The sequence below is a fragment of the Glycine soja genome, chromosome 3 (assembly GCF_004193775.1).
Source record: "Glycine soja cultivar W05 chromosome 3, ASM419377v2, whole genome shotgun sequence".
NCBI lineage: Eukaryota > Viridiplantae > Streptophyta > Magnoliopsida > Fabales > Fabaceae > Glycine > Glycine soja.
The window spans coordinates 35591314-35618971 of NC_041004.1; the positions used below are offsets into that span (position 1 = coordinate 35591314).

The window sequence follows — 27658 nt, forward strand, 5'->3', positions numbered from 1 at the left end:
TTTTTGCGTATCAATTTTGGTGGTCTTGTTTTGACTCACGCACAGCCATGGGTACCCCTGACAAACTTGATGAAATTTTTATTCCGCCTTACCCAAAATGAATCCTCCCTTGGTGAATCCATGAATTCCTTGACCCAAAAAATCAAGGAACTACTTACCCGTGTCTCCCCCACCCTCTTTGTCTCAGCCTCGCCATCCATGTCCTTTCCACCATCCCCCACTGTCCCTGCAAACACACACCGCATGAAATTAGATGTCCCGCGATTTAACGGTACTAACCCCCTAGGTTGGGTTTTCAAAATCAATTAGTTTTTCGAATATCACCGTACACCGAAAACTGAGAGGCTCACCATTGGTTCCTTCTACATGGAAGGCAGAGCACTGGTGTGATTCCAGTGGATGACCTCGAATTGTCAGTTTACGTCTTGGCCTATCTTCCTCCAAGCCCTGCAAGCGTGTTTTGCACCATCACAACACGATGATCCTACAGGAGCATTATTCAAATTGACACATAGGGGTTCTGTTGCTCATTACCTGTCGGAGTTCGAGGACCTCGCAAATCGCATCATCAGTCTTCCTTTGTCGTTCCTACTGAGCTGTTTTATCTTTGGCTTAACTCCGGAGATCCGTCGCGAGGTGCATGCGCACCAACCACTAACCCTGGTGCAGGCTACAGGTCTGGCTCGTCTCCAGGAAGAGAAGTTGTTGGACACTCGCCAACCTTCACGATCTCGGGTTCCTCCACTGCAGCCCACCCTGTAGAAGCAAAGCTTCATGGTGAATCAAAAGTGATTCAAAGATGTTTTGATGATAAGAATGATGATAACAAAAGATGATGACAAAGGTGATGACAAAAAGCTCAAAGGTCAATCAAAGGATGAGTTCAAGATGGAATCAAGAACAATTCAAGACTCAAGAAGAAAAAGTTCAAGAACACTTCAAGATTCAAGAGGAAAGTTGAATTCAAGGATCAAGCTTCAAGAATCAAGATCAAGATTCAAGATTCAAGAATCAAGAGAAGACTTAATCAAGATAAGTATGAAAAGGATTTTTCAAAAAACTGAGTAGCACATGGATTTTTCACAAAACATGTTTACCAGTGATTATTTCTGAAGATTCAAATGTGAAGAGTCACATCCTTTCACATAAAAGCTTTGTGTAATCGGTTACACTAATTTGGTAATCAATTACCACTGATTATTTCTGAATAAATCAAAAGATGTAACTCTTCAAATAGTTTTTGACTTTTTCAAATTAGTTTTTAAGTTTTTCTAAAAGTCATAACTCTTCTAATGGTTGTCTTGACCAGACATGAAGAATCTATAAAAGCAAGACTTTGTTTTGCATTTCAAGTATCTTGAACACTTATTCAATCAATCTTTTACAAGCCCTAAATCTCTTTTAACTTCTTCTTCTTCTTTGTACCAAAAGCTTTAGAAAGTTTTCTGGTTTTCTATACCTTGAAAACTTGTGCTATTCATTCTTTTCATTCTCTTATCTCTTTGCCAAAAAGAATTCGCTAAAGACTAACCGCCTGAATTCTTTTTGTGTCTCTCTTCTCCCTTTTCCAAAAGAACAAAGGACTAACCGCCTGAATTCTTTTGTGTCTCCCTTCTCCCTTGTCAAAGAATTCAAAACGACACAATTTGAGAATTCCTTTGATTCTTCCCTTTCCCTAATACAAAAGTGTTCAAAGGACTAACCGCCTGAGAATTCTTTTGTATCCCCATTCACAAAGTATCAAAGGTTTAACCGCCTGAGATCTTTGTCTTAACACATTGGAGGGTACATCCTTTGTGGTACAAGTAGAGGGTACATCTACTTGGGTTTGACTGAGAACAAGAAAGAGTACATCTCTTGTGGATCAGTTCTAGTGGAGGGTACATCCACTAGGTTCAAAGAGAACAAGGGAGGGTACATCCCTTGTGGATCTTTGCATGTAAAAGGATTTTTATAAGGTTGAAAGAAATCTCAAGGACCACAGGTCGCTTGGGGACTGGATGTAGGCACGGGTTGTTGCCGAACCAGTATAAAAACTCTTGTGTGTTTGTCTCCTTCTTCCCTACTTTTTTACTTTCTGTTGTGCATTTTAATTTCCGCTTTTACTTTTTGTTAAGTTTTTTCTTCTACTCCTCATTCTCTTAACAATTTAGTAAAAGCCCTAGAAGAATAATTTTTAATTAGTAAAGGTTTAGGAATAATTAATTCAACCCCCCTTCTTAATTATTCTGAGGCCACTCGATCCAACACACCCCACCTCTTCCCCCTCTGCGAGCTACTCCTCTCCCACCACTGTTACCTCCTTCTGCTCGCCCTCCGCCTCCATTGGTGAAGCGTCTCTCTCAGGAAGACATCATATCTCGTCGTGAGCGTGGCCTTTGTTTTAATTGCGATGAGAAATACCAAAGAAGCCACCGCTGTGCCTCTAGGTTTTTCTGCTAATCACTGAGGAAGAAGACCCATCCCTGTCTGATATAGTGCGCCCCAACCCGTTACCCGACCCGCCCAATAATGTGGACTTAATTGACACGAACACGGCCCAAATTAGTTATAACTCCCTGGCAGGCCATCTGGCTCTGGAGACGCTGCGTTTAATAGGCACAATCGCTGACCACCGTGTCGTGGTGCTAGTGGATGGCGACAACACACATAATTTCATCCAGTATCAGTTGGTGACTCAATTTTACCTTCCCTGTCGCGACACCTCTCCATTACGCATCATGGTGGGCAATGGACAACACCTCACCTGCACACGTGCTGCGAAGTCGTCGTCCTCAACATGCAATCTGCTCAATTCATTGTGAACCTCCACGTGTTACCCATTTTCGGTGCTAACATGGTTTTAGGGGTCCAGTGGCTCAAGGCCTTGGGACCAATCCTCACTGATTACAACACCCTGCGTATGCAATTCTTCCATGGCGGCTGTTTGGTGGAATTGGCAGGGGAGAACGAATCCACCATGAATGTGTTAACCCCGTCGCAATTCCACCGGCTATCTCGGACATAAGGGGTTGGCATTTATTTCTATATCTCCATCCTTACTGACAACCCTGACCCTACTAAATCCCTCCCCTCACCCATTCGAGACCTTCTCGCCAAGTTCCACTTCCTGTTTACCCAGCCTGACACTTTACCACCGACACGAGATACAAACCATCATATACACCTTCTTCTCCAATCCACCCCTGTAAATGTCCGTCCATATCACTACCCACACTTTCAGAAGTGTGAAATTGAGCTCCAAGTTGAATTGATGCTGCAGAAAGGCCTGACCCAACCAAGCACCAGCCCTTTTTCTTCTCTGGTGCTCTTTGGTCAAGAAGCATGACGGGACATGGCGATTTTGCATAGACTACCACGCTTTGAATGTCAAAACTATATGGGATCGTTTTCCCATTCCTACTATCGATGAGCTGCTCGATGAGTTAGGAGGGGCCACCTACTTCTCTAAGCTTGATCTTCTGCAGCATCAGATACGTATGCACATGGCTGACGTTCCCAAAACTGTCTTTCGCACCCATTATGGCCATTACGAATTCAGAGTAATGCCATTTGGGTTGTGCAACGCACCATCCTCGTTCCAAGCCACTATGAACAAGATCTTTCATCCTTACCTTCGTCAATTTGTCATCGTCTTCTTCGACGACATATTGATATATAGTGCTTCCGTTGCAGATCACTTACTTCATCTGGAAATGGCATTTCAGGTACTATCGGACAATCAATTCTTTTTAAAACTCACAAAATGCTTCTTTTCTCAAAGCCAAGTTGAGTATCTCGACCACCTTGTGTCGCATATGGGGGTAGAACCTTTAGCTTCTAAGATCGAGTCAATTCGACAATGGCCAATACCACGCACTACGAGGGCAGTGTGAACCTTCTTGGGGCTTGCGGGGTTCTATCACAGGTTCACTCGGGGTTACGCGACGATGGCAGCATCCTTGGTCCACCTCACCACTCTGAACAAGTTTGACTGGCCTCCTCAGGCACAATTGGCTTTCGATAAGCTCAACCAGGCTCTCTCGGAGGCTCATGTTCTCGTCCTGTCGGACTTTCAAATGCCCTTCACCGTTGAAACAGATGCTTTAGGCGTGGGGATGGGGGCGGTTTTGTCGCAGCGCAATCATCCAATTGCCTTCTTCAGTAAGTCTTTTCCCCCAAAACTATTGTGTGCTTCAGCGTATGTCCGAGAATCATTTGCAATAACGGCGACGGTGAAGAAATGGGGGCAGTATTTACTTGGCCACCGGTTTACCATCATCACTAACCACTGTAATCTCAAGGAGCTTCTGACGCAAGTAATTCAGACGCCAAAGCAGCATACATATCTTGCGAGGCTGATGGGTTAAGACTATCAAATCCAATATCGCTCCGGTGTACACAACCAGGCGGCTGACGCTCTCTCTTGGTGTTTCGAGCTTGAAACCTCCACCATGCTAGGTCTCTCTGTTTCGTGCCCAATGTTCCTGGAATAACTTCGAAGTCAAATAGAAGAAAACGCCTAATACCGGAAGCTTTGAGAGGAAATCATCACAAATCCCACATGACAGTCAGGCTTTACGGTGGTCAACAATTTGATTCTCAGAAGGGGGCGAATTTGGCTACCAAAGGGCCTAGCTCTAATTCCAACACTACTGGTGGAATACCACTCCACCCTTACTGGAGGCCACATGGGCATCACCAAGACCGTTGCACGCTTGTCGAAAAATTTTGAGTGGCCAGGAATGAGGGACGATGTCGCCAAGTTCGTATCCCAGTGCATGGACTGTCAACACACTAAATACGAGACCAAGCGTCTTGCCTGCCGCTTATGTCCTCTACATGTTCCTCAACGTCCTTGGGACGACTTATCCCTTGACTTCATCACTAGGCTTCCCTCCTATCATGACAACACTTGGTCATAGTTGATAGATTTTCAAAAGGGATACACTTGGGCATGCTCCCTACTACACACACAGCTCACACCGTGGCATCCTTGTTCATGGACATTGTGGGAAAGCTTCATGGTCTTCCCCGTAGCTTGGTCTCGGATCATGATCCCTTGTTTATTAGCAAATTTTGGTATGAACTTTTCCAGCACAGTGGCACGCAGCTCAGGATGAGCTCAGCTTATCACCCACAAAGTGATGGCCACTGAAGCTTTGAACAGAGTCATCGAGCAATACTTAAGAGCATTTGTGCATCAAAAGCCAAAGGAATGGGGCAAACTCCTCCTGTGGGTGGAATGCTCTCATAACACAGCTTGGAACGCAACAACAGGCACCACCCCCTATGAAGTTACCTTCAGCCGCAAGCCGTTTAATTTCCCTGATTACATCACTGGTTCCTCTACTCTTGACGCAGTTGATGAATTGCTAACTAACAGAGAGAACACATTTCAAGCTATCCGCAAAAAGCTTATGAAAGCTCAGGTTCGCATGAAGATGATAGTTGATACTAAACGCTGAGAGGTGGTCTACCACACCGGCGATTGGGTCATGCTAAAACTGAGGCCACATCGACAAGTTTCAGCAAAGGGATCACAAGTCATAACTGGCAAACTGGCGAAGTGGTTTTATGGTCCATTTTAAATTGAGGAACGCATTGGGTCTGTTGCTTATTGTCTCAGGTTACCGGCAGAAGCTCACATACACTCTGTTTTCCATTGTTCATTATTAAAACCATTCAAAGGGTCGTCGGAATCCGTTCCACAGGTTCACTGGCCGAAACAATTCATCCAGCATCAACCTTTGATCACGCCTTTGACTATCTTAGACTCTCGTCGGACTACAACTCAGGGGCCACTGGAGCTACTGGTTCAGTGGGATCGACTGTCCCCAGATGAGACATCATGGGAAAATTGGGCTCAATTGAAGGGGGATTATGACCTTGAGGACAAGGTGATTTTTCAAGGGGTGGAGGATGATACAGAAGCTCAACAACAGGGTGCTGAGGACAAAGTGCAGAAATTAATGGTGCCAGTGCAGAAAATAGAGGTGCAGATAGAAGGAAAAGCTAAGAGGACCATCACAAAGCCCTCTTACCTTAAAGATTACGTGTAAGGCAAGATTTTGTAAAAGAAAACTGACCTGGTGGTGTGAAATTGCTAATGATTTGTTGGTTTACCTCAGAGGGGACAAGCATAACCAAAATTGTGTAGTTTCAGTAGAATATTCCTTGGCAGTAAATGACAAATTCTGTTAGACAAGGAAGTAGTATAAAAATAAAGCAATTGTAATGATCAGATATACGAAATACAAAAGCTTACTTTTCCTTACCTTTCTTCAAGAAGTCCTGGCCTCGAATCCAGCTTCTTTTCTGTTTTTGCGTATCACTTTGATACCATGTCAAAGAACAACTAAAGAGTATTCTGAAACACAATTGAAAATCACCTAAAGAGAGGCAACTTCATCTGAGCAAGGCTAATCAGAACCATCTAACGAGATTTATTTTCATCGTCCCTCTTGCTCATGGTTAGCTGGCATGGATGAAATGAAGTTGTTGCAAGAAAAGCATATTTGAGTTCATTAAATCTTAATGTAGCATGTCCAACAGGAAAAGGAGGATTGAATTTTATTTATTTTCTATATCTATTCTATATATAGAATATAGAATTCTTTTATTCTTTAACCTTATCAACTAAAAAAAACAAAGGTTAAAGAATAAAAGAAAAAAAAAAGTAGTGTGATTAAACCACAATCAAAACTTGAGCTACTTAAGTTCATCAACTGTTGCCGATGATCTGCCAAATCAAACCACCCGAGTTCTGTATAAAAGGATGAAAACTTGAAGAGTTGTTAACGGAAAGATCATTCTGAAAAAGGGACTTCTTTGGTCTAGGTTAATGAAATTTCAGTGCCACTTTCAAAAGGGCCTTCACTAAACACGTTATAGTAATCTGAAGAAGTTTTAGCAATAAGTTTTAAAGAACACACTGCAATTTAAAAAAATGTTGTTTCAAGAAGTTTTAACATTCTGTTGACAGCAACATATGTTAGCAATAAATTTTAACAGTATATATTTTTTAACAGAGAACCGCCTGGTTGCACTACTTAGTGAACGTAGAAAACACACACTATGCAATTTAAAAAAAATGTTGTTTCAAGATGTTTTAGCATTATGTTGGAAGCAAGATGTTAGCAATAAGTTTTAGCAGTATGATATGATTTTAACAATGCACCTATCAAATTGCACATGGTTGAACTAAGTGAACATAGAACACCTGGAAAGTGGGAAACTTACAGCTTTTATATATCATTTTTGTAAACTAGCACAAACCTCTTGTGGAAAATTTAAGGGAAAAAAAATAATGCTAAAACATCTATTGGGAGGCAGAGGAACCTTCAGGCAGCAGATTTTTAGCTGGTGGGAGCAAAGCAACAGCTCCTTTCTGAGGATCAGAATACTTTCTGTACACAACTTTTAGCTTTTTGTTCCCAGCGGGCAGTGGAAGCACACCAATAATCTAGCACAATCTGTTTGTGTTTGCAACCAACAAAGTCAAATAGAATTAATTTAGACAACAATTGAATGATAATAATGATTAAAATCCAAACAATATTAGAAAGATCAATTTAGATTCACATACATAAGTTGTTCTTGTGAGTAACCTGTCTGCAGCTTAAGTGTCTCATTCCAAAGGGGAGCCTTATTCAGAGTGCATCTAGCTGCAAAGACTGCTGAGGCAGCAACCATTGATGGCCAATACATTTCAGTCGCATAATTCATCAATCCCAACTCAGACAGAAAATGAGCCATGTTTTCCAACTGGAAAATGCAAAATTTAAGAAAGAAATCCAGCCAAAGTGCCAAACATTAAATGAAAACAAAGCAAGAATCATAATTTAAAAAGACTTAACACAAAAGGTCACACACACACACACACACCTCCTGATCTGGGACTGATGCCTTGATAAAACGAAGTAGGAAAACCAAAGGTATTGGCACAGTCAAAGTCCAGTCCAGCTTGGCCAGTATGATTTTCTCCATAATCAGTATCTGTTCATGAGTGTAAGCCCTACCTGAGAGGAAGACAAAGTTATGAACCTGCAATTCAAGATAAGTGTTATTCCCTTGACATTCATTGAAAAGGCCAGTAAAGCAATGAGCACATAAAGGTAGCAACAAATTATTATACTTACCTGAGGGGGATAGATTTCTTCATACTTGGTTGCCATCTGCACAGCACTGATGCCAACCAATTGCAGTTCCCTCTTTGGAACATTCTTAACCGCCAGGAACCAATCAACTATATTGATTGTCAAGTAAAGGGTCTCAAGTGAAAGTTCAAACTTGGTTTGGACTTGTATCAGCCAATCAACTAGTATAGCTCTCATCCTCTCAGTTATCTCAGGTTGTGAGTCTATGTTGTCACGGGGGTGGCTCTCGTTCTTCATGCATCAAATGCACATTCACATATTAGAATGACACCTCATCAAACACACAACAGTACACACGAAAAGAAAGATCAAGAGAACCATGTTTCATAGTTCATACCTCAACAAGCTTATAGAACTTGTAAATGTCATCAATATACTCCACAGCAGCAAGTTCATTGTCAACATCAGAAGCATCGATGTCAAGAATCTGATCCTTCGGCTTGTTAGTTATGCCGCATGCGATAGAACATCACACAAGAATTTCTTGAGAAAAAAAGAGGCATAATGGCATACATCTACATAGCAATTAGCATGGTTCAGACAGACACATAAGGTTCTTTTTTATTTTTCATTCAACTTTAATTATCTCAAACTACCTTGCTTCGAGCTGTGAATACTGAAGTAAGACTGCATGATTTCTTTTCCTTTTTCTTGTCTTATCTGGACTAGCATCAATGTCAATGACTTCCTCAGACTTAGGTTTTACAGTCACTTTCTTCTGACCCGGTTTGGGGGCCACCGCTCTTTTGGCCAGCGCAACTCCTTTAGCAACAGGAGGAGCTCCAGCCACATTAGCACATGCTTGTTTCTGCAATTCCAAAACAAAAAAACAGTCATAACCTGATTAGATCATTAAACTACATTGAACAACTAATATAGAGAGTAATTCACCATGTTGTTTTCAGCAGCTGCTGGTGCTTGCACAGTGGCAAGTAGTTTGGCACCAAAACTCCTAAAATAATCATAAAAATATAACTTTTAATATTTATTGAGAGTGAAAAAGAAAGAGAGAGAGAGAGAGAAAGAGAGAGAAGAAGAAGAAGAAAAAAATATGAAATTGTAAAAGAGTCACTCATTCAAAAAGGTGATCGATAACTTTTTAGCAAAACAGATTCACCTAAGACAAAAAAAAAAAACTTAACAAGAGAGACCCTTTTGCTCTGTAAAGATTGTTGAATAACCAAAGCTGGGGAAATTTAAACCTGTTAATGATTGAAACAGATTTGAATGTCCCGAGCAAGGTTTTCCATGTTTACATCCAATAGAAAAGAAGATTTGAACCAAGGCCTCAAAGGATCAGACAAGAAAGATTCATAATTTTGTGAGGAAACAAGAAACAAACAATGAAAGAAACGTGCATCATGACATCAAACATAGTCTAGTTGTATATACAAAATGATTCAAAAAGATGGCATCAATCATCACAGAGAGTATATATACGATGATTCAGAAAAACAATATACCTCTGGCTTGTTGTTGAACCGTGGGTCTTGATGCCATTTGCGAAATTCTTCTTTGGTCTTCTTGAATTGAAATCAAGGTACTGGGTACAACTCAGCTCTTTCCCCTCTCTCTCTCTCTCTCTCTCTCTCAGCGTAGATGGGTGTGAATGAGAGGAGGCACTGATATAGGTTTCTCCTCCTTCAACGGTCAAATTTTTAAGTCGTTTCTGAACCGTTGGATTTTCTTAAAAAAATATGACGGTGGAGCGTGGCTCTGGGCAATAATATATAAATTCTAGGGTGCAAAGGTTTTAACCTTAGTTTTGAGATGCATTTTTCTTTTTCTTTTATATCGAGGGGTTTTCACGTTAATTTTAGATATATATTTTCTTGATTTTCACTTACCTTTATAAATGTGTTAAATAGTCTAGTCAAGCCAAATGATGAAAATAAGACAAATGCAACCTAATCTAAATTTATTCTAGGTCATATTTTTTTTAGTCCAGCTTGACTCATCGTCAAATTATTCTATTTTTTTCTTAAATTTATACAAATTTTAAAAGAAAAAAATAAATAATGTTGGACCAAATAGATACAATAATATTTAAATTAAGAATTTACAAATTTAATCTGGTTAGCCAAATCAAATCAGTCCTTTTTTTTTGTCAATCTTTTCTTTTTATAGTGTGACCTACCCAAATCAATTTTGACAACTTTAATAAAATTCAAATTAAAAGTTTTACTTGATACTTATTATAATGTTCAATTTTAAATATTTTTTTATATTAATTATTTTCAAAAAAATACATTAAAGTTAATTTTAGAATGATATTACATAAAAGAAACATAACCCATTAATGTTCGTTATTTTTTTTTCCTTAAAAAATGTTAGTTTTGTTCATAAGTATAATTTAGAAGAAAAAGTACTAATTTAAGACAACGTTAATACTCTTAATTAATTTTCTTTATCCTAATTAATAGTTAATTAGATCTTATAATAAAGACGGGAAGGAGTATTTTTTTTAAGTAGGACTAAATCGAAAAAAAAGTTTCTTAAAGGGCAAAAACTGTATTTCAACTTTTTTTTAAGGTGAGGAACTTTATTAGAATTAAGTATTAGAATTACAATGGTTGCTATGCCACTATTTCAATTTCGGTGTGTTGTATGGCAAAAATATCAAATGGGGGCACTTTTATAATTTATTTATTAAAAAGGGACTCTTTTGTAATTATTTACCTGGGGGTCTATTTTTTTATTACAAAGCGCCCTCAAACAGGCGCATCCACTATGCACGTGACACGTGGCACAGCAGGTAGCGCCCTTGACGCGGGCGTGTCTGGTAGTGCCCCAAAATTGTATATTTTTTAATTTGTTTATCAAAAATTTAAATTTTGTTTCATTTTTATTATTAGTATTATTTGTTATTTTTTTATATTCCCACACCCCCCATCCCAAAATTTCAATAAGATTATTTTTTATACACTCTAAATTGTATATTTTTTAATTTGTTTATCAAAAATTAAAATTTTTTTATTTTTATTATTAGTATTATTTGTTATTTTTTTATATTCCCACACCCCCCACCCCAAAATTTCAATAAGATTATTTTTTATACACTCTAAATTGTATATTTTTTAATTTATTTATCAAAAATTAAATTTTTTTTCATTTTTATTATTATTATTATTTGTTATGTTTTTATATTTTATTATTCTCTCTTTTTGAAGTATATATAAGTACATTTTCAATAAAATACATTTTCACCTAAAATACATTTTGAAATCCTAAAATGTTTTAAAATACTTTTTGATTTGGTCAATTCTTTTTTGATTTGGCCATTAAATTACGTTAGAGATCACTTTTGGTTTATGTGTCATTAACATTATGGTTATTTATTTTTATTTATTTTAAAAGCATTGCACAATAAGATTGAAACGTTGAAGTGACAATAATATAAAATTAACATGAAAAAAATCATACAAAGTTCATGACAATATGAAACACATGGAAAAAAATAATACAAAGTACATGAAAATGTTAAACCATGCGGAAAAAATGTAAACTCATTATTAATCAATCATCACTATGTATGTGATGCCGCGACGAAGTCCCACATGGCCGGTCCCAATTTCTAGCTGCCCTATCAGGATTTCTTCTTCTAGGATTCGCCCTTTCATCCACTTGGTCAACCTCGGCAGAGAAATCATGACGTAAATCAAACCCTAAAAAGTCGTCCATGTCGGATATATCTCCAGGTACATTCCACGGACCAGCAAGTGAGGCATTTGGGGTCGATACTTGACCACTTTGGGTAAATGGAGGAGAGGACCCAAATATGCCTGCAAAACTATACCCTGGTTGAAAATCATGTGGGTATGAATACATCGGCGGCATCTGAGACGGTTCTTGGGTGAATGTCGACAGTGTGTAATACATTTCATGTTGTCGTTCTGGCATCGGAGACAAACTATATGTTGCTGCATCAACAGTTTCCCAACGTCGCGCTAAGCCTTGAGTCTCCACACTTTGCTGTAGTATATTAAACTGTTGATGTTCAAATTGTGGCTGAGAAGGGGGAGCATCTTCATGTGCCTCAAGTATCTTATCCTCTTCCTCAGACAAAAGAGTGATCTTCTCGATACATGGCAGTAAATCGTCAAAAGTACAAACCCTTCTCCCAACAGGCGACACCGTAAAATGTAGTGTTTCGACGATTTCACCCTGCATAGAAAATAAATGAATAGTTATTAAAATAATCTTCAATAAGCGCAACATTCTTTTCTAAATTATAATGGACAATGTATACCAATAATCCTCTTCTTGCATGTTTTGGGTCGACATAAACTTTTGTTTTACGCCTATACCACCTCATATATTCAGAGTTCAGACTGAGGGTCCTTGTTTGTGGCGGTGTTTGCTCTACTCTCCTTTCATAACGACTATTCCATTCATTAAGTGCGGGTTGCATTAGTCGCATCCAATTTTTTCCTTCCTTTCCCTTTAATGTCAAGTCATGTATGTTGTTGGGTTGCATTACTGGTCCCGGAATAGGTTGCTGCATTCCAAATTGTCTCATGACTCTATCCGGCTGGTGCCATTCCACTTTTTGAAAACAAATAAGTGGTATGATACATGTCCATAATACAGACCCAAAAAAACAAACTTGACTCAAATTCATTTCCACATGTCCAGCATAAGGGACCCATACAAACTGCATATAAAAGTTAAATTTAATAAATTAATTAAGAAATACAACATCATTTAATAAACAAACATCAAAATTGTTACCTCATCGCGTTTCATGACATCTAATTTACGACGAAACTCAATTAAATTGTCATTGCCTGTGTGATGCAATTCACCTCCCAACCATTTTCACAAAAAATTAAATAACAAAATAAAATGTTACATAGAATAATGATTAACATCAACCAAGCATGTTTATTAATAATGAATTCAAAATAGTAAAGGAAAGTATACCTGTAACCAAGTGGCGCGTTTTGTTGTTGTGGAGGAATAACTGAGGGGGCTAACGTTGGGCATCGTTCCCATGTCCATAATTGAATCAAGAGAGTGAAACCGCCTATTGATTTAATATTATAGTCTGTTGCGATGCACATCTCTCTATAAAGGTTACCCAAAACAGCAGCTCCCCATGCATAACTGCTGCACTCTCTAAGGTCTCTCATAAACTGCAAATATTTCAAATGCACCCGTTTGCTGCTTTTGTCAACAAACATTACCCCTCCTATGAATCGTAAGATCCAAGCACGAGCAAATCTTTCAAGGCCTTCTTGGTTGCCTGTAAAATCATGAATATTTGCAAAATGAGAAGACAACCAACTCAATTTAATTGAGTTCCCATCAATTGCAGCATCGTCAGGCATGACACCCAATAATTCATGAAACAACTCAAACCAGTCAATATTTGTATTTCCAATTAATGGTCTTCCATCCACAGGAATACCAAGTAGCACAGAAACATCTTGAAGTGTAATAGTTGCCTCCCCACACTTCAAATGAAATGTATGTGTTTCTGGTCTCCACCTTTCAATAAAAGCATTAATCAATGCTCCATTCACTTTCAACTGCGTCAATTTCATTATCGGGTACAAACCCGAAATTTGTAATAGAGGAATAATTTTTTCGGGCGGTGCTTCTCTATGATTGTACAGTGGTGTGGCTCGTCGGATTTTTAACGTCCTATCATTAGCACCATTCCAAATATGTTGGGATATATGATTGTTTTGCATCCACAATAAATCATCCTCTAATGGTCCAGATACCACATCATAATGATGAGAAGATGACGAACTAGCCATATTAAAACTCCTGTATAAAAAGAAAAAAATTAATAGTCACACATATCATAAATAATAAATAAAGTCAAGTACGTACGCGTAATTTAAATTTTAGAAACGAACACGTAATTTAAATTTTAGAAACAAACACGTAATTTAAATTTTAGAAACATTGAGGAATTTTTTTACTTAATTTTCAGAAAATATATATTTTTTTCTCCATTTCAACAATTTCAAAAAACATTTATATATATATATATATATATATATATAAAAATAATTTCTACACATTGAGGAATTTTTTATCTTCATTATCACGTGCACAGTGGAGGCGCCTGGGGGACGCTTTGTAATAAAAAAAACAGACCCCCCAGGTAAATAATTACAAAAGAGCCCATTTTTGATAAATAGATTGTAAAAGTGCCCCCATTTGGTGTTTTTGCCGTGTTGTATTTGAAGTTCGAACACAATCATGTATTTGCGTACAAGTTAACGAAAATTTAACTCTTAATTTTTACATTTATTTAATTTATTTACTTTTTATATAGTTATTTATTCATCCTCAATTCATTTTTTTCTTAACAAAACTGATGAGATTTATTGTTGATATCAATCCATTCACACCCAAAAGAAAATAGCATAATCAAGAAGGAAGAAAAGTAAGAAAAATAATAGGAAACTTTTAAAAAAATTTATTGATAAATAAAACAATAAATTACTAAAACACTTGTTTTGTTTTGAAGTGCAATTAGTTTAAAATTTTAAAGACTTTATTCATCGTCTCAAGTTTTGAGGCCATTAGTTTAAAAACTCTATTCATACATCTCTAGTTTTCAAGCCATTCTACTCAGCAAAAAAAGAAAACCATTGTACAGCATTAGCAATTAGCCATGTATATGTGCCTTCTTTGAAGTGCAATTACATCCACATGCATGTGCGGATAGTAGACCAAATCTCACGAAATGGAAGTGTTTTAGCAACAATGGAATCCAATAATTCAAAAGGTTTTAGTAAGAAAAGAATAAAGCTAAAGATATAGCTTTCATTTTTTATCTTTAAGCAATAACCACTCGAGTCTTAATCAGTACTTCCTTCCCAACTTAAGGCTGAATAACAGATTTACGAGCCAATAATCATTAGGAAATTTTGGTATATACCATGTTTCGGATATGCTTTACGTTACAAAACAACTAGCACATGCAAATTAGCCACAATGAACAAATGAACTAATAATTATAAAAAAAGTTGAGTTCGGTACAACATGATTAGGCAAATAAAAAAACCATGCCTAAAACAATGCAACTCAATTAGTGAAAAACCCAATCACAGATGAAATCATATCTTTCTTTAACAAAACAAGCACACACGTATACTCACACCAAGAATCTGATAAATCTCACGTTTGTTGGAAAAGCTCAGTCAGTTAATTTTTGCTCCTACACTAGATCATCTGGCCCGGCAAGCACGACCTGTCATTTAAAAAACAAAATACCAGTTTTTAATTTGCATGAAGGGATCCATTTCAGCAAGGAAATGCATGCAGAGCTTTTAAAGCAAACTTGTAACATATCTAAAGAATGAGATAAAGAAAGTCAACATATGAATCAGTTGATAACAAGGTAAAGGGGTGCATACATTGCAATCAAGAGCATATTTCCTGGCAACCATAATGGCTGAATTTCTGTCTCTCTCTGATTCAAAGGTTAATACAAATGAGAGGCCCTTTCTGGCTTTCCAAAATAACACCTTCGCTGCATTAGCGACATCACTTCTAACTCCACATAGCTATAGTTAAATAAAATGTTAGTTTAAGGGGAAAACATACAGGAAAAAGAATTTGCATCAAGAATTCAGTCAGAATGTAAATCACACTTTGGGGTATAATTCTACAAACTCTTTTTTGTTTTCACCTTATAGCTTCTGAAAAGAAATCTTCCCATTAGATAAGTCCGTTTGATTTAGTGACTATTATTTAACACTCAACTTCTTAAAATGCAACTGCTCAAGCAAAAACCCAAAAATTAAGGAAATAAATATCCATTATAGTAAGATTACTATGATGAAATTAAAAGTGAATTGAAAGAGAAGGCTTGTTGGAAAAAAATAGGAAATGTGGAAGAAAATGGTATATGCGAAAGTTTAAATATTGGCTTATCTTGGGAATTAATTAATCAACTGATAAGTTATTGCAATCGATTACTCGATGCTCTATGTCCAATATCAGAGTAGAGACTTGAGCACATAAAAAAATGTTTTACCAAGAGAAAAAATAACTTCCAAGGACCATAAAGCATGAATATTGTCCTATCTTTTCTAAAACACAAGAGAAAATATTTTGTAAGCAAATTTATACGCAACAAATTGTAATACCAAAAAACTGATAACAAAATTAAGCCAAAAAAAAATTGAAATTGAATAGATAACAGGAGGACCATTTAGCAGGAGAAAAAAAATAGAAGGAGAGATTGAAAAGAGGGGTTAAAAGAATTTAAGAACATGGAGCATAAAATATGACCTTGATTCGATTCAATTACAAAAAAAATCAAAATCAAAGAGTTATTTCTACAAACTCAATCATACCGAGATTTCATTCTTCGACCAAAATATAAGGATTTCATGCATTTAACCCGAACAATATTTGAAGAAATTGACGGAATAAAGATGCATCATCTTCCATGAACCTGTTCCCAAGAATATCACAATTTGTTAGTTAGTTTGACCAATCCCAAATAGAACAAAATTTTCTATAAAAGTAAAAGATGATAAATAAACAAAGAAAAACATCTACAACATCATGCATATACGAAGGAGAAATAATCAGAATGCAGATGTCAAGTAGAAGAAAGGAAATAAGAAAGGGTGAGAATTCTGGAATTATCATCATTTCTTCACCATATAACTGTGACCCATCATGGATGAGAATGATTGGATGTTGAGAACGAAAAAATGATGACAATATGAATGGGAGATAAAAGTATAACATAATTGGAAAGAGAAAACAGTGAAGAAACTATAACATTTAGGAAATTGAATGAAAAAATGTTTCCATTACTTTATTTGTGGGAAGAATACAAAAAAGAAGAAGAACAATGGGCGTTAGGTTTATACTTATCAATTTAACATTATGTAACATGATTTCAAAAAAGAGTGGGCATTTAGTTATAATTTAAAAACAATCATGTAATTTCTTCGATTTTGTATAACCTTTTTTAATAAGTAAGGACATAGTTATCTTAAAAACATAGTAACCAAAAAAATGAGAAACCTACTCAACATTAGTAGTATGAGATGGAGAGGAATTTCCTCACGAATAATGAAATAGCTTGCCAGAAATAAATGAGAAAAAAAAATGGAAACACGTTCCACAAAAGTAAACCAGAAAAGTAAAAAATCAGGAAGACTAAATTTTTGTCCTGTCAGTCTTCAAGCAGAATGAAATACATGTCCACTTTACATTACATTAATAAATTTGGAATAGAGTTGGAGTTGGCATAAATTGAATCCTTATTATTTGACTTGAAGGCTTTATGATACAGAAGCTCAACAACAGGGTGCTGAGTGAAAGAGTTTGAATCCCTACCTTTTCTCATGAGTGAAAGAATATATACAATATACAAGAGCATAATTAGCCTAGAAAGTAGGACACTAATTAGCTAAGAATCTGAACAGAATATGCACAAGATAAATTATATAATCAAAATAGGAGATATACATAAATATAGAATATATGTATCATATATTCTAACACACCCCCACAGTCGAAATAGGAGGTTCACGAACGCTGAGACTGGCTCGAAAATATTCAAATAAAATACGAGGTAGGCCCTTGGTAAAAATATCGGTGATCTGATAATGGGAAGGAACATGTAGAACTCGTATGTCGCCTTTAGCGACTTTTTCCCTGACAAAATGAATGTCCATCTCAATATGCTTGGTACGCTGATGTTGTACCGGATTTCCTGATAAATAAATGACACTCACATTGTCACAATAAACCAGAGTAGCTTTAGGAATAGGACAATGTAGTTCAAGTAATAAATTTCAGATCCAAGTTGGTTGTCTTTTGGACGACCATGATATCAAGTTGTCACCTAGAAAAACACAATAGTCGGAAGTAGAACGTCTAGTATCCGGGCATCCTCCCCAGTCAGTATCAGTATAAGAAATGAGCTTGTTGAAAGAGGATTTATACAAGTGTAGACCGTAAGACAAAGTACCCTGCAAATAGAGTAAAATACGCTTAAGAGCACTCATATGCTCGTTCTTGGGATCATGCATGTGAAGGCAGATTTGTTGAACTACATAAGAGATGTTAGGTCTAGTATAGGTAAGATATTGTAAGGCACCAGCCAGACTGCGGTACTTCGTAGGATCCTCATAAGGTGAATCCTTCGATGCACTAAGTTTTGGTTTGGTATCAATAGGAGTGGGACAAGAGCTGCAATTAGCCATACCAGCTCTCTCAATGATTTTTGTGGTGTACTGTTTCTGAGATAAGAACATACCATTAGCATCGCGGGACATAGCAATCCCCAAAAAGAAGCTGAGAGGACATAGCAAACTCAGCACCCAAGAGAGCCATAAAATGCTTTCTCAATCGGTCTAATGAAGCTGTAAGAATAATATCATTAACATATAACAAAATATATGCCATATCCAAGCCCTGACTGTAAATAAATAATAAGTGATTAGATTTACTGTGAGAAAAACCAATGGTGGCAACAAAATCTGCAAAACGCTGATACCAGGCCCGTGGAGCCAGTTTAAGGCCATAGAGAGATTTATTTAGTAAATACACATGATCCGGACAACCTTTATCACAGAAACCCATGGGCTGATGCATATAAACTGTCTCATTGAGATAGCCATGCAAGAAAGCATTCTTGACATCTAACTGGTGAATATGCCAAGATTTAGAAATTGCAATGCTAAGAACAGTACGAATAGTAGCCGGTTTGACAACCGGACTAAAGATCTCATCACAATCAACACCCGACTGCTGTGTTTTCTCATCACCTACAAGATGGGCTTTATGCCGCTGAAAAGAACCATCAGATTTTCGTTTATGGCAAAAAATCCACATAGACCTGATTACATTCACATCCGGTGGCCTAGGTACCAATTCCCATGTTTTATTAGCAACAAGAGCATTAAATTCATCTAACATTGCATTTTTCCAATTCGGGTCACGAATAGCACTAGCTAGATCTTTGGGTAAGGGAGATATAGTAGTGGTAGTCATGGCATGAAAATTAGAAAAATATTTCGAATTTGGTTTGTAGATCCCATTTCTAGCTCGAGTTGTCATGGGATGAGGGGTAGGACTTGGCAACGGTGTGGGAATGGTTGTAGGCCGATCTGGGGAGGGATGATGGGCTTGCTGGTGGAATGACCCAGTTCGCATACGAAAAGAAGGGGGCGAACCAGGCTGCTGGTCAAGAGCGTGCAATGTGACAGTATCGGAAGTAGAGGAGTGAGCGGGTTGAGGTGGGTCTGTTGACGCCACAGGCCTAGGACGGAAAGTATGGTCAGCTTGGTGCGCCAAATCTGGAGGAGTATTGCTTTGGTGGTGCAAGTGATGAGAAATGGGATTAAAATCCAAAAAAGTATAGTCATCTTTGTGAGGGGAGTGAAGTTTAGAGAAAGGGAATTTAGTTTCAACAAATTTCACATGACGACAAATAAAATTTTTTTTACTTGACATGTCATAGCATTTTGAACCTCTATGATTTGGGACGGGACCAAGATAGACACAAGGAATGGACCTTTCTTGCAATTTGTGAATAGGAGTGGACAGGAAGAGAGGAAAACATAGGCAACCGAAGACACGTAATTTCGAGTATATTGAAGCACCGCGGCATCGAGACGTTTCCATAGAGCAGGGTCTATGGCTTTGGATAGGCAGCTACCTCCTGTGCCTCCGTAAGAGAAATGATGTGACGATGTAAATCATGAACCCTAACAAGGACCTTAAATAAAGCCGTCGAAGAGTGATACATGTCATGCTCCGCATCCAACATTATGGGAATGAGGGACTTAACATTGGTGATAGTCAAAGCAAGATGAAATTTGGGTTGATCGGCCATGGAGAATTGCAGCAGAAGGAGAATATAAAAGGGTGGAAGAGAGGTGGTTGTTAGAGATTTTAGGATCAAAACTAAACTGATACCATGAAAGAGTTTGAATCCGTGCCTTTTCTCATTAGTAACGTGAGAATATATACAATATACAAGAGCATAATTAGCCTAGAAAGTAGGACACTAATTAGCTAAGAATCTGGACAGAATATGCACAAGATTAATTATATAATCAAAATAGGAGATATACATAAATATAAAATATATGATATCTAACACTGAGGAGAAAGTGCAGAAATCAATGGTGCAGATAGAAGGAAAAGCTAAGAGGGCCATGACAAAGCCCTCTTACCTTAAAGATTAGGTGTAAGGTAGGATTTCGTAAAAGGAAGCTGACCTGGTGGTGTGAAATTGCTAATGATTTGTTGGTGTACCTTAGAGGGGACAAGCATAACCAAAATTGTGTAGCCAGCATTTCAGTAGAATATTTCTTGGCAGTAAATGACGAATTCTGTTAAGCAAGGAAGTAGTATAAAATTAAGCAATTGTAATGATCAGATATACGAAATACAAAAGCTTCATTTTCCTTACCTTTCTTCAGGAGGTGCTAGCCTCGTATCCAGCTTCTTTTCTGTTTTTGCGTATCAATTTTGGTGCTCTCGTGTTGACTCACGCACAGCCATGGGTACCCCTGACTGACCTGATGAAATTTTATTCCGCCTTACCCAAAATCAATCCTCCCTTGGTGAATCCATGAATTCCTTGATCCAAAAAATCGAGGAACTACTTACCCGTGTCTCCCCCGCCCTCTCCGCCTCAGCCTCACCATCCATGTCCTTTCCACCATCCCCCACTGTCCCTACAAACACACACCGCATGAAATTAGATGTCCCACGGTTTGACGGTACGAACCCCCTAGGTTGGGTTTTCAAAATCAATCAGTTTTTCGAATATCATCGTACACCAGAAACTGAGAGGCTCACCATTGCTTCCTTCTACATGGAAGGCAGAGCACTGGCGTGATTCCAGTGGATGACCTCGAATGGTCAGTTCACGTCTTGGCCTATCTTCCTCCAAGCCCTGCAAGCACGTTTTGCACCATCACAGTACGATGATCCTACGGGAGCATTATTCAAATTGACACAGAGGGGTTCTGTTGCTCATTACCTATCGGAGTTCGAGGACCTCGCAAATCGCATCATCAGTCTTCCCTCGTCGTTTCTATTGAGCTTTTTTATCTTTGGCTTAACTCCGGAGATCCATCGCGAGGCCACATGGGCATCACCAAGATCATCGCACGCTTGTCGGAAAATTTTGAGTGGCCAGGAATGAGGAACGATGTCACCAAGTTCGTATCCCAGTGCATGGACTGTCAACACACTAAATATGAGACCAAGCGCCTTGCCAGCCTCTTATGTCCTCTACCTGTTCCTCAACGCCCTTGGGAAGACTTATCCCTTGACTTCATCACACGGCTTCCCTCCTATCACGGCAACACTTGGTCGTAGTGGATAGATTTTCAAAAGGGATACACTTGGGCATGCTCCCTATTACACAGACAGCTCACACCGTGGCATCCTTGTTCATGGACATTGTCTTCCCCGTAGCTTGGTCTCGGATCATGATCCCATGTTTATTAGCAAATTTTGGCAAGAACTTTTTCGGCACAGTGGCACGCAGCTCAGGATGAGCTCAGCTTATCACCCACAAAGTGATGGCCAGACTGAAGCTTTGAACAGAGTCATCGAGCAATACTTAAGAGCATTTGTGCATCAAAAGCCAAAGGAATGGGGCAAACTCCTCCTGTGGGTGGAATGGTCTCATAACACAGCTTGGAACGCGACAACGGGCACCACCCCCTATGAAGTTACCTTCGATCGCAAGTCGTTTAATTTCCCTGATTACATCACTGGTTCCTCTACTCTTGACGCAGTTGATGAATTGCTAACTAACAGAGAGAACACATTTCAAGCTATCCGCAAAAAGCTTCTGAAAGCTCAGGTTCGCATGAAGATGATAGCTGATACTAAACGCAGAGAGGTGGTCTACCGCACAGGCAATTGGGTCATGCTAAAATTGAGGCCACATCGACAAGTTTCAGCAAAGGGATCATAGGTCATAACGGGCAAACTGGAGAAGCGGTTTTATGGTCCATTTCAAATTGAGGAACGCATTGGGTCTGTTGCTTATTGTCTTAGGTTACCGACAGAAGCTCGCATACACCCTGTTTTCCATTGTTCATTATTAAAACCATTCCAAAGGGTTGTCGAAATCCGTTCCACAGGTTCACTGGCCGAAACAATTCATCCAGTATCAACCTTTGATCACGCCTTTGACTATCTTAGACTCTCATTGGACTACAGCTCAGGGGCCTCTAGAGCTGCTGGTTCAGTGGGATGGACTGTCCCCAGATGAGACATCATGGGAAAATTGGGCTCAATTGAAGGAGGATTATCACCTTGAGGACAAGGTGATTTTTCAAGGGGTGGAGGATGATACAAAAGCTCAACAACAGGGTGCTGAGGACAAAGTGCAGAAATTAATGGTGCCAGTGCAGAAAACAGAGGTGCAGATAGAAGGAAAAGCTAAGAGGGTCATCACAAAGCCCTCTTACCTTAAAGATTACGTGTAAGGCAAGATTTCGTAAAAGAAAGCTGACCTGGTGGTGTGAAATTGCTAATGATTTGTTGGTGTACCTCAGAGGGGACAAGCATAACCAAAATTGTGTAGCCAGCATTTCAGTAGAATATTACTTGGCAATAAATGATAAATTCTGTTAGACAAGGAACTAGTATAAAAATAAAGCAAATGTAATGATCAGATATACGAAACACGAGAAAATATTTTGTATGCAAATTTATACGCAACAAATTGTAATACCAAAAAACTGATAACAAAATTAAGCCAAAAAAAAATGAAATTGAATAGATAACAGGAGGACCATTTAGCAGGAGAAAAAAAATAGGAGAGATTGAAAAGAGGGGTTAAAAGAATTTAAGAACATGGAGCATAAAATATGACCTTGATCTGATTCAATTAAAAAAAATCAAAATCAAAGAGTTATTTCTACAAACTCAATCATACCGAGATTTCATTCTTCGACCAAAATATAAGGATTTCATGCATTTAACCCGAAAAAGATTTGAAGAAATTGACGTAGTAAACATGCATCATCTTCCATGAACCTGTTCCCAAGAATATCACAATTTGTTAGTTAGTTTGACCAATCCCAAATAGAACAAAATTTTCTATAAAAGTAAAAGATGATAAATAAACAAAGAAAAACATCTACAACATCATGCATATACGAAGGAGAAATAATCAGAATGCAGATGTCAAGTAGAAGAAATGAACTAAGAAAGGGTGAGAATTCTGGAATTATCATCATTTCTTCACCATATAATTGTGACCAATCATGGATGAGAATGATTGGATGTTGAGAACGAAAAAATGATGACAATATGAATGGGAGATAAAAGTATAACATAATTGGAAAGAGAAAACAGTGAAGAAACTATAACATTTAGGAAATTGAATGAAAAAACGTTTCCATTACTTCATTTGTGGGAAGAATACAAAAAAGAAGAAGAACAATGGGCGTTAAGTTTATACTTATCAATTTAACATTATGTAACATGATTTCAAAAAAGAGTGGACATTTAGTTATAATTTAAAAATAATCATGTAATTTCTTCGATTTTGTATAACCTTTTTTAATAAGTAAGGATATAGTTATCTTAAAAACATAGTAACCAAAAAAACAGTTAACAAAACTGGATTGGAACGCCAAGTAGCTCCTTTTACCGTTATAGATTATAGATTAATTTATTAATTTAAAGTTTTATAGGACATTTGCTTCATAATGACAAAAAGATATTTTGTAGTTTTTTAAAATTTATATAAAATCTCAGTCCATACTTAATTTTAATATCTAATAAATTTAATATATAAAGTATATATATATATATATATATATATATATATATATATATATATATATATATATATATATATATATATATATCAATGAAAACATTTGTAATACATTTTTCCATTCTTTTTTAAGGGAAGTCATAAATTATCTATAGAAGATTAAAATATTTTTTTAAAACAAGCTTTTAATTAATATGTAATTTTATTAATTTACATATAATATAATTAATTTTTAAACATTAAATTATTTTAAATGTTTTTATATACTTTAAATTTTAAAAATATTATTATTATATTTTTATTTATAATATAATGGTCAGAAATATTTTTTTTTTTCATTTTACACTTCAATTGATTAAAAAAACATTTAAATTTAAATTATTATATTTAATAATTTTAGCATAAAATAATAATATTCATATCTAATGAACTATAAAATCACACTCAAATTGTTAAAATTAAAAAAGACAGTTAGTTGTATCTTTTGATCCTTGTTTAAGTTTAGATTCATTGATTAAAATTTAGCTATCTAATCTAAAAAAAAAGTCTAAGTACTCTATACATCAGTTGTAATTTTAAAATATAATTCTTGAAAGGTACTAATTTTGTATTTTAAATAGTCAACAAACGTTTTATATTAAGTTTATCATTAAATATTTCTATTAACACTGAGCATGTGGAAGCTAATCACTTACGCTAATTTATTGGAAATTAATGTTCTATGATCCATAATATTTTCTTTTACTTGAAAACGAAGATTTTCTTTTAACATTAGTATTTATAAGAGTTTTGAAGAGTCTTCTTTTCTTTTATAAGACTACGATTTAAGTATAAACATTAGTATTTCTCATAGTATTGGAATTTGGTCAAAGCTTTAAGAGTGAAAATTTAGAAATTGTTAAAGTAAATCATAACTATGAGAAAAGTTCTGGTGGGGAATCTATAAAAATTTACAAACACACTTCAAACTTTTCTTGAATCAATTCCTTCATTTTGACTCATCTTAACTACTAAAGCTACCAATAATCTAGCACACCAATAATCTAGCACAATCTGTTTGTGTTTGCAACCAACAAAGTCAAATAGAATTAATTTAGACAACAATTGAATGATAATAATGATTAAAATCCAAACAATATTAGAAAGATCAATTTAGATTCACATACATAAGTTGTTCTTGTGAGTAACCTGTCTGCAGCTTAAGTGTCTCATTCCAAAGGGGAGCCTTATTCAGAGTGCATCTAGCTGCAAAGACTGCTGAGGCAGCAACCATTGATGGCCAATACATTTCAGTCGCATAATTCATCAATCCCAACTCAGACAGAAAATGAGCCATGTTTTCCAACTGGAAAATGCAAAATTTAAGAAAGAAATCCAGCCAAAGTGCCAAACATTAAATGAAAACAAAGCAAGAATCATAATTTAAAAAGACTTAACACAAAAGGTCACACACACACACACACACCTCCTGATCTGGGACTGATGCCTTGATAAAACGAAGTAGGAAAACCAAAGGTATTGGCACAGTCAAAGTCCAGTCCAGCTTGGCCAGTATGATTTTCTCCATAATCAGTATCTGTTCATGAGTGTAAGCCCTACCTGAGAGGAAGACAAAGTTATGAACCTGCAATTCAAGATAAGTGTTATTCCCTTGACATTCATTGAAAAGGCCAGTAAAGCAATGAGCACATAAAGGTAGCAACAAATTATTATACTTACCTGAGGGGGATAGATTTCTTCATACTTGGTTGCCATCTGCACAGCACTGATGCCAACCAATTGCAGTTCCCTCTTTGGAACATTCTTAACCGCCAGGAACCAATCAACTATATTGATTGTCAAGTAAAGGGTCTCAAGTGAAAGTTCAAACTTGGTTTGGACTTGTATCAGCCAATCAACTAGTATAGCTCTCATCCTCTCAGTTATCTCAGGTTGTGAGTCTATGTTGTCACGGGGGTGGCTCTCGTTCTTCATGCATCAAATGCACATTCACATATTAGAATGACACCTCATCAAACACACAACAGTACACACGAAAAGAAAGATCAAGAGAACCATGTTTCATAGTTCATACCTCAACAAGCTTATAGAACTTGTAAATGTCATCAATATACTCCACAGCAGCAAGTTCATTGTCAACATCAGAAGCATCGATGTCAAGAATCTGATCCTTCGGCTTGTTAGTTATGCCGCATGCGATAGAACATCACACAAGAATTTCTTGAGAAAAAAAGAGGCATAATGGCATACATCTACATAGCAATTAGCATGGTTCAGACAGACACATAAGGTTCTTTTTTATTTTTCATTCAACTTTAATTATCTCAAACTACCTTGCTTCGAGCTGTGAATACTGAAGTAAGACTGCATGATTTCTTTTCCTTTTTCTTGTCTTATCTGGACTAGCATCAATGTCAATGACTTCCTCAGACTTAGGTTTTACAGTCACTTTCTTCTGACCCGGTTTGGGGGCCACCGCTCTTTTGGCCAGCGCAACTCCTTTAGCAACAGGAGGAGCTCCAGCCACATTAGCACATGCTTGTTTCTGCAATTCCAAAACAAAAAAACAGTCATAACCTGATTAGATCATTAAACTACATTGAACAACTAATATAGAGAGTAATTCACCATGTTGTTTTCAGCAGCTGCTGGTGCTTGCACAGTGGCAAGTAGTTTGGCACCAAAACTCCTAAAATAATCATAAAAATATAACTTTTAATATTTATTGAGAGTGAAAAAGAAAGAGAGAGAGAGAGAGAAAGAGAGAGAAGAAGAAGAAGAAAAAAATATGAAATTGTAAAAGAGTCACTCATTCAAAAAGGTGATCGATAACTTTTTAGCAAAACAGATTCACCTAAGACAAAAAAAAAAAACTTAACAAGAGAGACCCTTTTGCTCTGTAAAGATTGTTGAATAACCAAAGCTGGGGAAATTTAAACCTGTTAATGATTGAAACAGATTTGAATGTCCCGAGCAAGGTTTTCCATGTTTACATCCAATAGAAAAGAAGATTTGAACCAAGGCCTCAAAGGATCAGACAAGAAAGATTCATAATTTTGTGAGGAAACAAGAAACAAACAATGAAAGAAACGTGCATCATGACATCAAACATAGTCTAGTTGTATATACAAAATGATTCAAAAAGATGGCATCAATCATCACAGAGAGTATATATACGATGATTCAGAAAAACAATATACCTCTGGCTTGTTGTTGAACCGTGGGTCTTGATGCCATTTGCGAAATTCTTCTTTGGTCTTCTTGAATTGAAATCAAGGTACTGGGTACAACTCAGCTCTTTCCCCTCTCTCTCTCTCTCTCTCTCTCTCAGCGTAGATGGGTGTGAATGAGAGGAGGCACTGATATAGGTTTCTCCTCCTTCAACGGTCAAATTTTTAAGTCGTTTCTGAACCGTTGGATTTTCTTAAAAAAATCTGACGGTGGAGCGTGGCTCTGGGCAATAATATGTAAATTCTAGGGTGCAAAGGCTTTAACCTTAGTTTTGAGATGCATTTTCTTCAATATTATCATTTTTATTATATGTAATATTTTTCTTTTTCTTTTATATTGAGGGGTTTTTACCTTAATTTTGGACATACATTTTCTTGATTTTCACTCACCTTTATAAATGTGTTGAATAGTCTAATCAAGCTAAATGATGAAAATAAGGCAAGTGTAACCTAATCTGAATTTTCCCTAGGTCATATTTTTCTTAGTCCAGCTTGACTCATCAAACTTAGTCAAATTATCCTATTTTTTCTTAATT

The 27658-nt window shown here is 36.9% G+C and overlaps 2 protein-coding genes and 2 pseudogenes across 3 annotated transcripts; all 4 read right to left on the reverse strand.

The window, feature by feature from the left end:
- Positions 1-2243: 2243 nt before the first annotated feature.
- On the reverse strand, positions 2244-9914 carry LOC114405215 (annotated as a pseudogene).
- Positions 9915-11544: 1630 nt separating this feature from the next.
- Positions 11545-13907, reverse strand: LOC114406608. Its single transcript, XM_028369362.1, has 3 exons — positions 12870-13907; positions 12388-12792; positions 11545-12302 (listed from the first exon to the last, which is right to left on the reverse strand). The coding sequence occupies exons 1-3, from the start codon at positions 12882-12884 to the stop codon at positions 11655-11657; spliced, it is 1068 nt and encodes a 355-aa protein (XP_028225163.1). The 5' UTR covers positions 12885-13907; the 3' UTR covers positions 11545-11654.
- LOC114405216 (serine/threonine-protein phosphatase 7 long form homolog) lies at positions 12919-13684 on the reverse strand. The gene is made up of 2 exons (XM_028367844.1): positions 13062-13684; positions 12919-12925 (listed from the first exon to the last, which is right to left on the reverse strand). The coding sequence occupies exons 1-2, from the start codon at positions 13682-13684 to the stop codon at positions 12919-12921; spliced, it is 630 nt and encodes a 209-aa protein (XP_028223645.1).
- A 1179-nt stretch (positions 13908-15086) lies between the features above and the next one.
- On the reverse strand, positions 15087-27405 carry LOC114405218 (annotated as a pseudogene). The gene is made up of 13 exons (XR_003665175.1): positions 27388-27405; positions 27093-27298; positions 26521-26581; positions 26225-26437; positions 25967-26091; positions 25612-25860; positions 25358-25516; positions 25059-25237; positions 23044-23144; positions 20357-22711; positions 16463-16563; positions 15518-15667; positions 15087-15351 (listed from the first exon to the last, which is right to left on the reverse strand). The product of XR_003665175.1 is annotated as a G2/mitotic-specific cyclin S13-6-like (transcript).
- Between the last annotated feature and the right edge of the window lie 253 nt (positions 27406-27658).